The sequence below is a fragment of the Vicia villosa genome, linkage group LG6 (assembly GCF_029867415.1).
Source record: "Vicia villosa cultivar HV-30 ecotype Madison, WI linkage group LG6, Vvil1.0, whole genome shotgun sequence".
Taxonomy (NCBI): domain Eukaryota; kingdom Viridiplantae; phylum Streptophyta; class Magnoliopsida; order Fabales; family Fabaceae; genus Vicia; species Vicia villosa.
In genome coordinates, this window is record NC_081185.1 from 141,345,995 (window position 1) to 141,363,192 (window position 17,198).

General features: G+C 37.0%; 1 protein-coding gene across 1 annotated transcript; it reads right to left on the reverse strand.

Annotated features, from left to right (window-relative positions):
* Positions 1-2,382: 2,382 nt before the first annotated feature.
* On the reverse strand, positions 2,383-4,556 carry LOC131610257 (uncharacterized). Its single transcript, XM_058882150.1, has 2 exons — positions 4,198-4,556; positions 2,383-3,992 (listed from the first exon to the last, which is right to left on the reverse strand). Exons 1-2 carry the CDS (start codon positions 4,346-4,348, stop codon positions 2,656-2,658), a joined length of 1,488 nt encoding a protein of 495 aa, XP_058738133.1. The 5' UTR covers positions 4,349-4,556; the 3' UTR covers positions 2,383-2,655.
* Between the last annotated feature and the right edge of the window lie 12,642 nt (positions 4,557-17,198).

Sequence of the window (17,198 nt, forward strand, 5' to 3'; positions counted from 1 at the left end):
CAGCAGAAACTTTCATAATCCTAAACACCATAACCCTAAACAGAAATTTCAAGATATAAAAATACAAATGAATAGAGTCCCTTCTAATAATTATTAATTTCACAAAATACAAAAATACACATGAAAACTGATTGATAAACTAAATCTAACTCATGCATACATGAAAAAACAGAACTTGAAACTTTTCAAAATTAAAAACAATTTTAGAATTATCGAGTAATCGATCATGAGAAGAATAACAAAATATATAATATTTAGAATAAATATGATCCATTTTCAATAATTCGTTTGAAAACTACTTTGATAAATTTGTAAGAAATGAGTTTATAACATAAACAATAATATTATTAAAAATAGAACTAAATTCAGATCTGGGAAAAATATTTGAACCTCAGGAAAAGAATGAATAAAAAATAGATTAGAAGTTAGACAGATAAAAATAATATGCTTCAAATCAAACAAACACCACTTATATGTAAATAAAATCATACAACATGGAAATCATCTCCACTCTATCAATCTTGCGGTAAAAGTGCAACTTTATTTTTTTCAAAGTTTAGAAAGTACAACTTCATTTTTTTCAAAGTTTAGAAAGTCTTATGTAAACAACCTGCAAATGCAATGTATAAACTGTGAAATCGAATGGAAAAGAGAATTGAACTAAAAGAATTATTAGTGAAAGACGAAGGAATAGTAGCGAATCTGATATCCCATCTGATACTCTGTTGTTGTTTTCCAATGCCTAAATCCCTTCAAAAGAGAAAAAAAAATAGGTTGGAATTAGAATAGGGTTTACAGAAGTAATTTATAGAGGAAAAATGAGAGATTTGGGATTTTTTTTTGGAGGAGAAAGAGAGAGTATGAGGAAGGTGGAGGAAATGAGAGAGAAAATAAATGTTGCTTGTAGTGTACAACTTTATAGATGTATGGAGGAAATTGAAAGGGGTTAGGGTTTTGAAAAACTCAATATTCAAATGTATTCTGCAGGGAGAGAAAATGAAAGGGTAGGGTTTATTAACATGAATGTTCCAATGCAATAAGTGGCATAGAACGTAGTGTATATTTTTCATATTCCAATAAAAAAGATTTGCATTAAATTTTATTATTAGTTGTGTAATTACTCTCAGGGATATGTTAAACCATCTTAAATTGATTGTGATTAGGGTAATTAAGGGAATTTGGTGGTAATAGATTTTTATATATTAATGTAGACTTCATTCTTTTTTAATACATAGAGGCTTTATTAAAAAAATATATTTACTACATAATATTACATCCCCACGTTTGTACTTTTATGTTTTACTTTTGCACAATGTTCATTTTTTTTCTTTGTTTAATCTATCTTCTACTATAACTATGAGACAACTATGCAGTTTGAAAAGTAAGTGAGTTTCAGCTCTCAAATCATGACTAGTTGCATGTCAAAATGTAGGACAATCTAAATTATTAACTATGTACTACACATTACATCATGTGCAAAGATGAATTGAACGATGTCCACTTTGCCATATAACGACAGATTTAAAAGCTCCACTATGATTAGGACTCCTAACTAAGTTCCTGACGTCATAAGCAAATCATTAGAAGGGGTGGTTTGTAAGTAAAACTGAGTTTGACCAGTACTGGAGTAAATAATTAAGTTTACTCTAATTGTGTTTTTTTTGAAAGGCCAAAAATCAGACATAAGTAATGCCTGTGAAACAAACTTGTCTATAACATACTCTCTCTGACTATTATTATAAGTATATATATTTTATTTTTAGATTCATTGAATAATAAATATATCTGATCTTTTATGTAGACCAGATACATTTATTACTCAATAAACCTAAACAGAGAATATTTACTTATAATTACTAGTTCTCCCGTTCAATTAACACCAAACACTGCCCCTCTACTGTAATTGTGTTGCAAATAACTGTTTGAATACTTCAGTGTAGTAATAATAACAATCTTTTAATGTGTCTGTTTTTTTTCATAACACGTTAAACGTTTGGTATACCATTATTAGCTGGTTGTCTTTCCAAATATACAACCAAACTTTTAAGATTCCATTTTATCATCAATGGGGTTTCATTCACGCTTTTAAAGACTCTTTTACTCTCACTTCAAGACTCCATTAATGATGAACAAAAAAAGATTTGTCTGTATAGATTCAATGAATCCAAGAATTACTAGTTGCGTGGCAACAATTTGATGGATCCAGTAAATATAACAATGATTATCTTGATCCAATTATAAACTGGTTCATTTTTTACTACTACTAGTACTAGTATTTTTTATAGCCTTTCTATATTTGTCTGTCATCATCAACCCAATTTTTAAATATCATTAACTCAACCCAATCACCAGTTAAAATAGAAAGAAAAAAAAAAGCATCACTAACAACAATCAACACATAAATTTACTAGCAAACCAGAAATACACAACAATGGTTGTTTATTTAGTGTAAGCACCCAACCATATAGCACTCAGATGACATAGCATCTTACATAGTAACCTCAACATACTACAACAACAACAACAACACATCACATAGTTGGACTATAGTCCTTTTACATCAAACACATAGAAATTCAAATAACACAGCATATTTTTTTTCCACACATAATCACCAAAGGCTATAAACACCTAAGGTTTTGTCTTGTAAGCAATTTAGTCTCCCCACAGTTGATGCACATAGACACCGTTGCTCCTAAGACTCTTGTAAACATCCATGCAACTTTCCTTGGTTTTATCACCATCTCCTTTCTCAGGACATCTTAGAAACAATTCATGAACAAAGCATATAGCTCCACTGTCAAACACATCAGACAAGAACTTGAGCTCAACTTCACCTGCATTCATTTTCAACACAACAAAATCAGCATATTGCACTGTTTCTTTGAACCAAGCAAGGAAATCAAACTCTTCCTCCCCAGCATAAGGATCCACTTCATCATCTTCCACATCGTCTTCAACATCGGCCGCAGTGTCGACCTTGCCGGCTAATCCAGGGTGATAAACAAACGTGATACCGGGTCTCTTCACATAAGACAACATTAACGAAGTGTTGTAGTGAACAAAATAAACATTGAAATCTTTCTGATCAATTGGATATGAAGGTAGAAACCAATCACTAACATTTGCATTCAAAAGCTCTCCTACCCCAATATCAATATACACCAACCTCTTCCTAGTAGAAACATCTACAAACTTCGGCAAATACGAAACCGACGTCGCGCAAGACGGTTTCGGTTTCTCACTCACAAGAGGCTCCATCAGATCTATAAGAGGTTTGGTCAATGCCAAACTAGGACAATCAGCAGGTAAAGTAAGCTGATGGTGATTGAAAAAAGTTGTCACATTTTCAGATCTTTTCTTAAAAACAACAAGGTTGAGTTCATCATCAATAGAATCAACATGAACAACACTAGAAGATCTCAACAACGACGAAACCGGTGTAGCCGATCGAATCAAATCATTGTGATGCGCACTTTTAGCACCAACAAGAAATGCACCAATTCCATTAGGCTTAAGAACACGTTCAACCTCAAGTACAAGCATAGCAGGTACAGAAACCTTATCAAGATCTCTAGACAAAACGAAATCAAATGAAGAATCTTGATAATCCAGCTCATAAACGATTCTCTTCATATTGAGTGTGAAAAAACGGTTGGTGTAAACACCACTAACAGTTGAAAAACCCAACTGTTTCATTGCCTTAACGGCCATTGAAGAACCTTCACCAACACAAAGAGTATTCGCATCACAGTTCAGAAACTGTTTACCCATTAACTCAGTGACGACATTCACTGTCAAGTTAACGTCTTTTTCACAATCCATGCTACCCCAGAATCGATTCTGAAAGAAATTCGAACTGGGGTTATCAGAATCTGCAAAACAGTTTAAATTGTTTGCAATGGGAACCAAATTTCCCAAATCGAAATCCGATAAAGCGCGAAAGAGAGCCACCATTGAAATGGTGGCTGCTAGCATGATTGAACGGAAGAACACGCGCCGGATGATTGACCCATGAAGGATCTGGAAATTCTGGACCTTCGTGTCCATGAAAAATCCAAGCTTTAGATCGATTAGGATCTAGGGTTTTGTGTATTTATCAAAAAGATGAGATTTTTTGATGAATTTAGAAGTTTGAGAGAGAGGTAGAGAGAGAAGTTGAAAAGCCGGAGGTGAGTGAGAGAAGAATTTAGCGAGTACAAAACCTTGATGATGTATGGTTTCCACCCACGAGGTTTGCCATTGATATTTGGAAGCTTAGCCAGACTCTTGATGGAACTCTTTTTTTCTGTGACGATTCGTGAATGTTTTTGGTGCCCATTTTTTTGGATGGGTTGAAACCCATCATTGTGAAGTTCAGAAGATGTAACTACTTCATTTTGTGGTTTGAAATGTTGGGTTGAATGTGTTGTGGAATGAAGAGGTTTTGGGTTGGATCTGGAGAAGAAAATGGGGATGAAAAAAGGTTGAAGAAGAAGCGTGTGATGTGAATGAGTGATGAGAGTGTGGAAGAAAGGAAGAAAGATATAGGACTCGATATTATTGATGCTGTTGGAACAGTTGCCAGCTAAGGTGAGATTTACTACGTGTCATCTCATCTTGTAGAACCTTCTCACCCTTTTCCATTTTTTTTTTTTTGGGTTACATTTACACAACTCTTTTCCCTTTAAATTACACTAATCATTTAACTTCAATAGAATTTTCGGAAAAAGAGATTAAAAGAGGTATGTGGGATTGCAAGACTTCGAAGAATTCAAGGTAAGACGATTCATCAAGGAATTCTTGAATCTGATTAAAGAGGACTTTTTGCTATTCATTACTGAATTTCATGAAATGGCAGGCTGGCTCGTGGTTTCAATAATGTTTTTACTGCAGTTAAATTCGGTAAGATTGGAAGAATTTCGACTCATATCTCTAATAGGGGCATGTATAAGGTGTTGGCCAAAAAAGTGCTTGCAAATAGATTAAAAAGGGTGATTCAAAAAATAATATCATCTTCACCATTTGTATTTATGGAGAATACACTAATGGTGGACAACATACTTATCGCGAATGAGCTAGTTGATAATATAAAGAGAAAATAAAGATAAGCTTTGTTGTTCAAAGTTGACTTCAAAAAGGTGTACAATTTGGTGGGTTAGCAATACCTTGACTTCGTCATGGATAGAATGGGATTTCATGTAAAATGGCGAAAATGGATTTCTGAATGTCTTCGTACAAGCCAGATGACTATTTTGGTAAATAGGGGTCCTACTCTGGAGTTTAGAGTCGGTAAATGACTTAGACAAGGAGATCCCTTATCGCCATTTCTCTTTTTAATAGCAGTACAGGGTCTAAATTTAGTGACGGCAAAAGCAGTTATGTTGAATAAGTTTGAAGATTACCAATTTGGTCGGGGAGGTATATCGATATCACACCTGCTATACGCTGACGATACATTGATTACTGGGAAAAGGAGCTAGAAAAATGTGTGGGCAATTAAATTCACTAAACAATTATTTGAATTGGTGTCAGGTCTGAAGGTAAACTTCCATAAAAGCCTTTTAGTTGGTGTTAATATTCAACTAACATGGCTAGAGGAGGCAACTTTGGTTCTCAATTGTAAACTCGGGAACACGCCATTTAAATACTTAGGACTTCCAATTGGTAGTAATCCTAGGAGAGAAAGAATGTGGAAACCAAACATAGATGCGTCAGACGGAGATTGTTCAATTGGAATAACAAACATCTATCAATCGGCGGTCGAGTTGTCCTTCTAAAATTAGTCTTGTATGCTATACCCGTTCATTGCCTTTTTTTCTTCAAAGCTCTGTCAGGTATCATTTCCAAACGTAAATCTTTATTTAAAAAGATTATTTGGGGAGGAAGTTATGCAACTAAGAAAGTCAATTGGGTTTAATGGGATAAGGTTTGTCGAGAAAAGGGAGAAGGGGAGTTAATTAGAGATAAAAAATTTAAAAGCTTTCAACTTAGCATTATTAGGCAATTGGAAATGGCGTCTTCTTGTAGACAAAAATAGGACATGGTATTAGGTACTATCAAGTAAATACAGTGAGGAAAACGGTAGGATGGATGGAGTAGGGAGAAATTGCTTAACATGGTGGAAGGCCATCCAAAGTGTCGAAAGCGGAACATGGGGATTTTAGCGGAACAGGATGTCCAGAAAGCATAAAATAGTGATAGGAAATGGGGGAGGACATATTCGTGTGGCTAGATTTTTGGTTTGAGAACTTATCCATTGAAGATTGATTCATGGTGGTGGCATTGGAGTTGTTTATCAACTGTTGTATTTAGGGGTTTAAGTGTATTGTTAGTTTTAGCGTGTTACTGCATTTTTTATTGCAGTTTGTTAAGTACTAGACTTTGTTTGCACTTCTTGTGTTAAATTAGAAGAGCACGAGAAGGGTTATTTCCTATGATTTTATTTATAAGAAAAAAAATATTTTTTTTAAATTTATTGAATAATTAATGTATTTGATCTATATATTGTCCAGATACATTAATTATTTAATGTATCGAAGAGTGAAATTTTTCTTATACATAGGATTTGAGGGTAGTATTATCTATTAAATACAAAACAAACACATGCTAAACTCAAGACCATAATGCACCCCCAAAACCAATAAGATACACTTGCTACCGCACTTTCACCAAGATCAAGCCTAGAATAAATACTGCTACAAGTACAAAAGAAAAAAGCCAACCACAAACAACATATAACATAATAGTCATAACAATATGCACCAAATGTATACATAGACTAGTGTTCAATTCCACAACTGCACCATTATCGGAATAGGAAAATCTATTAAATCCCACACCTTGACAAAAGCGTGAGATGTTCCAACCGCCAAAACCTTTAACACTGTCAAACTCCAAAAAATAAATTGGACTCCATTTTTATTTGTGATGGAACGACGAATTTCTCGCAATTAATCGTTGCACACATCGAGCCATGCTCGCGGGTTTAAACACCGCTAGGATAAAATATAGCACATGTCGTTGCTTCTAATTTTCAGGTAATTCCAAGATGATACCTTCCCTTCTTCGAGCAATTTTTCTAAACATACTTCGATATTGCAAAAAATCAAACCATTTCTTGTTTTCCAGATGGTCCAAATACACGCAAACATACCACTGATACATAATGCGAATACGACATTCCACTGCTAATCAATCCCATGAATTGATCAAAGTTCATTAAACCGTCGTTATGAAGGGCAGTTTTCACTCCGAACCAACTGCAGATTTTGCTCCAAATATGTGAAAAAATTAGACAAACAAAAATAGTACAGCGTTGATTCTTCCTCTCCACATCCGCTTACGCATCAAGTTTGCTCTTGGATAAGCACTCCTCTCCTAGCTAAGTTAATTTTAGAGACAATTCTATCTTGGAATAATCTCCACATGAACAATGACACTTTGACGAAATTGATTTATGCCAAGCTCTCGACCAATCTCGGTTAGGTTCACTAGGTAACTCGAAAATTAAAACTTTGTATGATTCTTTGACAGTATAAGTATTTGACTTCCCTCTTACCCAAACCCATTTTTATTTCACCCCTTATGCCAACTCTACATTTTCTAGTAACCTTTCTAGCTCTCTAAGGAACTACCTTTCTCCCCCCTTAATTATGTATTTATTTCACTTTAAATTCCACTTCAGTACTCCATTTTATTTTCTTCTAACCTTGTCGCACGCTCGCGAAAAATGAACAGAGTCGCCACCAATATATTTATCCCATAAGGGAAAGGAATATCAGAAAACCTAACAAAGGAAGGAACAGGGTCTTGCGACCAGAGAATCAAGGTACGGGAGTCGGTTACGCAAGGGGAAGGTATTAGCACCCCTCGCGCCCATCGTACTCGATGGTATCCACCTATGTTTGTTTCTATCTAAAGGGTGTATATCTATGTCTATGTCTAAATGCGAATGAATGCAAAATGTAGGGAAAATAAAGAATTGTACTCGCACGGGCCCTACCCCGCTGCCTACGTATCCTTTTCAGGAATCAGAGTTACCGTAGCTCGGCTAAAGATTTTCTGTTTGTTTTTGTGTTTTTTAATTGGGCGGCGTTAACGCTCGCGCTCTTGCACAAGGGGACAGCCTAGGATGCAATGGAACGGAGATAACGATGCCCTTAAGAAGAAGAAAGAGATTGGTTTGTGTCTTTTAGGGTAGATGAGTGATGAACAGTTCCCAATACCGGGCCACTCACCACTTTCTCTACTTTGCTTTAGTCTGAACCATTGTTAGGTGTTTTGAAATGTTTTTGGTTGTGTGTTTTTTAAGGGAGTTTACTTCACGATTCGAATCACATAAAATGTATAATGATCGAGAAGCAGATTAGGGAATGAATCCCACTCGCTTCCATCCCATTATATAATGTTTGAGAAACAGATTAGAGAATGAATCTCACTCATTTCTCTCCCATTAATTAATGTTTGAGAAACAGATTAGGGAATAAATCCCACTCGTTTCTCTCCCATTAAGTAGTGACCGAGAAACAGATTAGGGAATGAATCCCACTCGCTTCTATGTCACTAAGTGATTGAGAAATAGATTAGGGAATGAATCCCACTCATTTCTCTATCACTTGCTTAATGTGATTCGCATCTTCCGTTTATTAATGTTTTAAAGAGTTGAAAAGAAAAGGGATGCAATAGGGCACTAATCTTAAATGCTAATCTACGTTGTCTATACAAGTCTAAATCCTAACGTTAACATCTAAACTAAATTCTAAGGGGAAGAAAGTTGTTTTAACAACTAAGGGCATTTTGGACAATTCACATGCATGGGAAATATTCATAAAAAGAAAAAAAGTTAAAATCTACATTATTCACAAAGATATTCACAAACAACTCTATCTCTATTTCACGCAAGAGAGTTAATCGAATTATCAAGGAAATCTATTATTTACTTATGACTTTTTAGGTGAAAAAGAATCTATTAAAATTCTAAGAAACTACTAACTAAAAGTTAATTAAAAGAAATTAAAATTTCTAGAGAAATATAATTGGTTAGGAAAATGTTTTGTGGTTCTTTTGTATTTAAAGAAAATCCAATTAATAGGCAAAAGAATTAAAGAAAAATCAATTATATTTTTTATTAACAGCCAGGGGGTGCAAAAGCATTTTTTCATGAATCAAAATCTAGTTATAGCAAAAATAGGCTTAAAACAGGGGGTGTGGGGAGCAAGCAGCGCTGGGGCCCAGTCCAATAGGGCGCATGGTGCATCAGTCATAGCAAGGGTGTATTCAGAAAGCAATTAAGGCCCAGATCCATCACATTACTTGTTTCATTACATCAATTTTTTTTCAGCATGCACTAATGTTATTGAAACGTGACAAAAATAAAACGAACATAGCATCAATCGGTCACCTTCACCTTAAGTGACAAAAGGACAAAAGAATACCATGGACCAATTAGAGCAAGCCACTTCAACATCTAATCATTTGAATAAGATAAAGATTGACAATTAAATGGGAACAAGATCCAATGGGACCATGCCACGTCTGCAGCTGAAGTAAAACATAACAAAAGGACTCGGCCGCCGGAGACGTTCACCGATCATCTTCTCCGGTGACTCTCGCGGCGGCGCCACACATGCCACGTCCAGAAAATATTCAAATCCCCATCACCTTGCTCGGAATTTCCCGTAGATTCCGGATCTATCCTTAGATTTCATTAGTTCTTTCTCTAACTCCATAACTGAACCTAGATCTAAAACCCTAACCTAAACAAACTTCAACAAACCGCGATCTAAGCCTAACAGCGTGCACATGTTCACGAGTTGAATTCACACATTAGATTAAACACATATACTAGCAAGCATTTCATCCGAAAATGAAGTCACATAATCACAAGATGCATGATATTTCGTTTATGGCTTATAGTGACGAAAGAGACTCAAGGAACTTACCTGAGCAAGCTTTGAACGCAGATGTATGCCTCAAGTCGCGCGCTCCACGTAGCTATCGAAGATCTTGGAGTAGGTCTTCAAATCTTTAGCTTCAACTTTGAGAGGTAGCCTCAAAGTGTAGTATGCATATCGTAGAGGAGCAAAGCTTCAAGATGACGCCATGACTGCAGAGCAAGGGTTGGGAACGAGACGTGAAAGTATGGATGATGTGCAGCGGCCGGAGTTGGTTGAGATTGTCAGTTACGGTGGCCGGAGTTAGTTGTGAGGTTGGTTGCGGTGGTGGAAAGGGTTGCCGGAGTGAGGAAAGAGTGAGAGGGAAATAAACGAGGGAAAGTGTGGAGAATGACTCGTGAGTGAGAGGGAGTGAATGAATATGGAGTGAGAGTGCTTTTTCAGAAAGAAAAATCCCCTTGAGTGTGTGAGGTGTTCTTGTTTATATATGGTAAGTAGGAGATGGGTGGTGGGGATATCTTGGATATGGGACTTGTGAGTGAGCACCTTGCAGCAGCATAGTTTCCTTTGGTTTTCTTTAGTGTGGGGCTTGGTTTGGTGTGTATTGTAGTGCAATGCTTAGTGAACAAGTATACCTCATGGAGTAAGTCTTATGCATGCTTTTGTAAGCTGAGTCTTTGCATGGCTATGTGTGGCAATGTGTTGGTGTTGTGGAATTTATGCTGCAGCAACAATGTACATGCATGCCTATGATCATAATGCTTCATGCACCTCACTTTGAGGGTTGATATCTCTCTCCATGTGTGACCAAATGATGCAAGGTTGGTATCATGGCCAAGAGGGCATGGGGGGAAGCAAGGTTGGTGTTGGAGGTATCTCAAAATGAAGCCTAGAAGCGTGAGAAAAATGATCATGAACACATGTAATTCCCACTGCCCCAGCCCTTGCGCGCAGACAGCCTTGCTCTAGCCCGTGACTCCTTCAGCATGTAGTTTGGTAGGAGCATGACTTTGAGGGCTTCTATCTGGATCAATGCATGTCCAAAACTAGTGACACCGGGCTCAATAGATAGGGGACATGTCAAGGAACAATTCGACATCAAGCTTGTTCAGGATGGTGACTTGTGGAGGAAGAAACACGCATTGACATTTGGCCCACCATGTGTTTGACAAAAAGCCTTGCGCATGCCTTAAACTTCTGCTCAGCCAGACGCATCATTGTGACTTGATGAGGGCACGACTTTGAAGACTTGTATCTCATTCAATATTTGCTCAATTGTCCCAATTCTGGTTTCAATGGCTAGATGATATGGCAAAGAAGAGGATGATACCAAGTTTGCGTTCACATCAATTCTGCAGAGCCCTAAAAATGGCTGGGGATTTGGCATGCCATGTGTTTGTGAAAATGCCAGGTCATGACCTGACTGATGACCTGGAATATGACTTGGTTCAAATGAGTTTCCAGCAACTTCACACTACTTTAACTCTTCATACAAGCTTCAAATGAAAAAGTGTCCAACTACAAAGTTGTTCTTCTCCATGAAAGGAACAACTTTGATGTTGGAGATTTCTCCAAAAAATGCCATCTGCCACGTGTAAATCAGGGCTGAAGTGGACTGCTCAACAAGATTCCAAAACACCCAAAATTTTTCTAAGTGTTGGAATTTTGCCTTTTTACTATTTTTTCCCAAATTTTGCTGAACTCTCGATTTTATCCATTCTTCGACTTTTCTTGATTAATTTTCCACCACAAGTCAATATTTGAATAATTCTTCTGATTTTGACCCCAAAAGTCAGCTGTTCCGATTTTTCCGACTATTGATGAAATTCCCGATTAAATCTCCTCCAGTCGATTACAGTCAAACAAACACATCCACCTAGTCAATATGAGAACTTTTCCACACATAGAAACCATTCTTGATTAAATGTCGACCAGAAAGTCAACTGGTTGACTTTGGCCAAAGAAAACCTGATTTAAGGAACCAGATGACTTGCAGGCTTGTACCTTTCAATCAATGCCTTTAATTGAGATTGAGAAAAACCCTAAGCCAGGAGGGCTTCAAATGAACAGGGATCCACATGATTATACCTCAGTCTCCTTATTCTATGATCACCATTCTTTGCAATGGAGCCTTTTCTTGATAACCCTTTGAATAGCACCAATGATATGAATGCATGGATATGGATCATGACCTAAGTGATGCATGTACATGAATGCAAAGCCTGAGCCAGTTAGAAGTTAAAGGGTAGGACAAATTTGGGGTATGACAAACCTCACCGATCTTCTTTGCTTTATCTAACGATTGTTGAAGTATGTCTTAAAATCTTTGTTGATGAAGATAAAGAAAACATATTTCGAGATTTCCAAAAATCAGAAGCCAAAAAGCAGCAAGAATGTTTGGTTTGGGCGGTTCGCAGATTTTGAGTTTGACTTGTTCGGTTTATGAATCTGTTATTTAATGTTAGAATATTGGATATATATTAATTTAGAAATAATATGAACTATATAAAATATATTATAAGATATTTATAATATTTTATTCTAATAATTAATGGGTTGTGTTTTGGGCTTTGTACGTTGGGTTTTAGTAAATATAAATGGGTGTCTCTTCAATGTTTTACAGTGTGACAATCTTAGAGTTTATAACAAAAAGGTAAAGCAAAGCGTTTAGGGTCTTCTCAAAGGGAAAACTTAGAAGGAAAGGGTTTTGGGAAACCTTTGGAGTTATCTAATGGGATTAGAAAACACTTGTTTACACCTTAGGTTTGTGTACTTACATTATTTAGAGTTGGAGAGGTTAGGAAATACTTGGGTAGAAAATAGGGTTTTGTTCTTGGGCGTTATCAGGGTTGTTCTTGGAAACTCTGAAGGCGGAGACTATTTCTTGTAACTCATTTGTAATTAAGTGAAGAGGATTTTGAAGTATATCAATGGTACTAGTGACCATGGCATGTTATATTCTCATAGTTCTGATCTCCTGCTTATAGGATATTGTGATGCATATTGGGCAGGTAGTGCTGATGATATTGAAGGATAGAAAAACACTTAGAAAGGGGGGGTTTGAATAAGTGTAGCTTTAAAAACTTGACAGATAAAAATAAATTGCACAGTTATTTTTATCCTGGTTCGTTGTTAACTAAACTACTCCAGTCCACCCCCGCAGAGATGATTTACCTCAACTGAGGATTTAATCCACTAATCGCACGGATTACAATGGTTTTCCACTTAGTCAGGAACTAAGTCTTCCAGAGTCTTCTGATCACACACTGATCACTCCAGGAACAACTGCTTAGATACCCTCTAAGACTTTTCTAGAGTATACTGATCCACACGATCACTCTAGTTACAATTGCTTAGTTCACTCCTAAGACTTTCCTAGAGTATTCTGATCCACACGATCACTCTAGTTCCTTACAACTTAATGTAATCAATTCTAAGAGTTTACAAATGCTTCTTAAAAGCGATAATCACAACTGTGATATTTCTCTTAATCGTTTAAGCTTAATCTCACTAAAATATTACAACAGCAATGTAGTGAGCTTTGATGAAGATGAAGATTCTGAGTTTTGATATGAACAGAGTTTCAGCAAGTTAATTTGAATTTGTATTGTTCAGAATCGTTAACCTTGCTTCTCATCAGAACTTCATATTTATAGGCGTTGGAGAAGATGACCGTTGAATGCATTTAATGCTTTGCGTGTTCCGTACAGCATCGCATTTAATGTTATACGCTTTTGTCAACTACCTCGAGCCTTGTTCACGCTGTGTCTACTGACGTAGCCTAGAATAGCTTTTAACGTTCCTTTTGTCAGTCAGCGTAGCTTGCCACTTGTACTTTCTTCTGATCTGATGTTTGTGAATACAACGTTTGAATATCATCAGAGTCAAACAGCTTGGTGCATAGCATCTTCTGATCTTCTGACCTTGAAGTGCTTCTGAGCGTGATACCATCAGAACTTCAGTGCTTCTGTTCTCTTGTTCTTCTGATGCTTCCATAGACCCATGTTCTGATTCTGCTTCGACCATCTTCTGATGTCTTGCCAGATCATGTTCTGATGTTGCATGCTGAACCCTTTGAGACAAAGCTTCTGAGCGTTGAATTATGCGTACTCTTTATATATTTCCTGAAAGGGAAATTGCAATGGATTAGAGTACCATATAATCTTAAGCAAAATTCATATTATTGTTATCATCAAAACTAAGATAATTGATCAGAACAAATCTTGTTCTAACAATCTCCCCCTTTTTGATGATGACAAAAACATATATAAATGATATGAATTTGCGATCAGAAAGAACAGACGGCAAAAGACAAATTACACAGCTATAGCATAAGCATATGAATATGTCTCCCCCTGAGATTAACAATCTCCCCCTGAGATAAATAATCTCCCCCTGAAATAAATACTCGAAGAACTTTTAATAAAAGACTTCCCTGATTATTTCGGTAGAGACGATCATATAAGCTTCTGTCTTCAGAGAATTCCTAGCTTCTGACTTCTGCTTCCATTGGACAGCTTCAGAACTAGAATTTCCTTAGATCCCTAGAACACTCACAGCTTCTGATTCCTGCTTCCATCTAGGACAGCTTCAGAACTTGAATTTCTTTGATCTTCTGAACATTCACAGCTTCTGACTTCTGCTTCCATCTAGGACAGCTTCAGAACTTGAATTTCTTTGATCTTCTGAACATTCACAGCTTCTGATTTCTGCTTCCATTTAGGACAGCTTCAGAACTTGAGTTTTCTGGATCTTTAGAACATTCACAGCTACTGATTTCTGCTTCCCTCGGATAGCTTCAGAGCTTTGAATTTCTATCAACATCACTTCATGCTAGATTTGTATCAGAACATTGTTGAATGTACCAGAGCATCATCAGAGCATCTCTACATCCTGAAATGTTACAGAACAAAAACTAAACGACAAAAGTCAGCATGAACGAGTTAGAACATAAAATGTATATTTGAACACATTATATGTATCAGAGCCATATAGGCTAAAATAATGTATCAGAGCAAATAATATATCAGAGCAAATAGAATTTTGTCAAATCAAATAGACAAATATGGATCAAATTCTATTATCAGTGCTTCTGATTCATTCTTCTTTCTTGCTTCTGATTTCTGAAGCTTGACAGCACTCAGCTTGCTTCAGTTTCCATGGTGTGTTTGCTTTGAAGATTTTCTTCACTTCTTTATACCTGCAAAACATTTAAACCATATAGAACTTGCAGTTCTTGTTAGTGAATGTGTGGGAGCTTTACCCAGCAACTGATAGATTAAATCAAATCATTTATCATTTATCTTTCTCCCCCTTTTTGTCATATCATCAAAAAGCAAAAAAGATTCAGAGATAAACAAAACGAAACACACGGAGGAAGAAGATGATTTCATTGAAGTGCAAACAGCAGGTACAGAAGTACATGAAGATAAGAAAGATCAGATGCACAAAGACAGATGCAACGAAAAGAAAGAAACAACACAGACTCAATCTAAGATGGCCCTAGTCTTGACAAGATCTTGGTCAGCATCTCTTGAACCATATTGTTGTGTCCTTCTTGCCTTACCATGAAAGCGCTATACTCAGCATTGAGTGAACTTTGCTCATCCTGTCTCTTCTGAATTTCTTCTAGAGTCCTTGCAAGACGAGAAGATTCATCAGAAGAAGCTTCACCGCTTTCAACCACAGGAATAGCATGTTGATCTGCAGCTTCCATAGATAGATCATTTGCAGGGATTTCCTCAACAGGATCAGATTTAGCAACATGATCTTCAGCATCTGCTTCTTGCATAGAAGCATCTCCATATTCTGCAGCAGGAATTTCCGAGTCTTCATTCTCAAGTGCCTGAAGAATGGCAGCTAGATTCCTGGGAGCAGAAGGACCTTCAACTACTGGTGGGTCAACAACTTCTGGAATGACCAAGCTTGGGTCTTTCACAGACGGGTTTTCCCTCAGATAGTCAAAGAGAGTCTTGAAGTCTCCTAGCAGAACAGGATATTGAGGAATAAAGATAACCATATCCCTGCATGGATTTGCTTCCATTGCAGCAGCCAGTTTTAATTGTTCCAATTCATCCAAGAAGGGCTTCTCTTCCAACAGATGTCTTCCTTTGAGACTAGCAAACCAGAAGTCTTCATAATTCCTCAGAATTCCACGAGGCCGTGGGGCAGCAGCTACACAGGCTTCCTGAAGTTCTAAAAACAGAGCATCTGATTCTCTGCGAAAGATCCTCCAGAAGTTCCGCATAGCAACATCATTCAATCCAGAACTTTCAGCAATTCTGAGAGTATCAAAGGTACTTCTGAGATTCCTCTTTATGTTTTCAAAAACTACACCAATAGGATATACAGGGCGGAATTTTATTTGGGTTTTTGAAAAGGCAGGGTTGGAAGTGAAGTACGGATGAGGTTCTCTATCCAACCTATAAGAAGATTCTGCTTCAGTATCAGAATCTAACACTACCACTTCAGCTTCAGGACGAGGCTTGGGAGTGTAGTTGCAATCACGGAGCAGCTGCTCATGTGATGCAGAGGTTGGAAAAGGAGAATCACAAGGATTGTTTTGAGAGGTGGAGGGAGTATGTTCAAGGGTGGCATTGAGAGAAGGTTGAGATGGAAAGAGAGTTTGAAGGGGTGGTATATCCAGAACAGGATTTATGGTAGGAGGAGAGGAAGGAATGGTTATAGGAGAAGATGGAGGTGTAAGAACATGGACAAAGACTGGTGATTCTGATGTGGCTTTTTCTGGTTCAGGTGTAGGGACAACCTCTATTGGTGCAGCTTCTGAACAAACAGCAGGAACAGAATTAGGTTCAGAAATGCATATACCTTTGGAACCTCTCAGAAAAGCTTTGGCTACATCCTCAGTCTTCTTCTGCTTCTTACTCTTCGGCTCTTCAAAAATCTTTGTTTTGCCGCTAGCGATTTCTTTCCTTCTGACATATGCCAGAACTTCTGGTTGATTCTCAGCCTCTTGAGAGATATTTTCTTCATCAGATTCTTGAAGAATCAACTTTCTTTTTCCGAGTTTCTTCTTCTCAACAACTCCAACAATCTCAGCATTGTTATTAGACTTCTTCTTCTTTTTCTCAGCTTCCTTCTTTTTCTTCTCAAAATCAGCAGAGACAGCCTTAGCAACCTTTGCAATGACTTCTTCTGGGACCATTTCTTTATTGGTGGTAGCAGCAGGATGATCAAACTTTCTTTTGGTCCTTTCTTCCTTCTTACGATTCACTTTAATAGGAGCACCTTTGTCTTGATCTTTAAGACTCTTATCCTCTTTTTGTGACTTCAGATACTTAGTTCTGACTTCAGGTACCTCAC

Bases quoted from the DNA above. Each gene is read 5' to 3' on its own strand.
- LOC131610257 (XM_058882150.1), bottom strand. From the start codon at position 4,348: ATGATGGGTTTCAACCCATCCAAAAAAATGGGCACCAAAAACATTCAC. The intron at 3,993-4,197 runs CTCGCTAAATTC...TCCGGCGCGTGT, and splicing joins TACATCATCAAGGTTTTGTA to TCTTCCGTTCAATCATGCTA.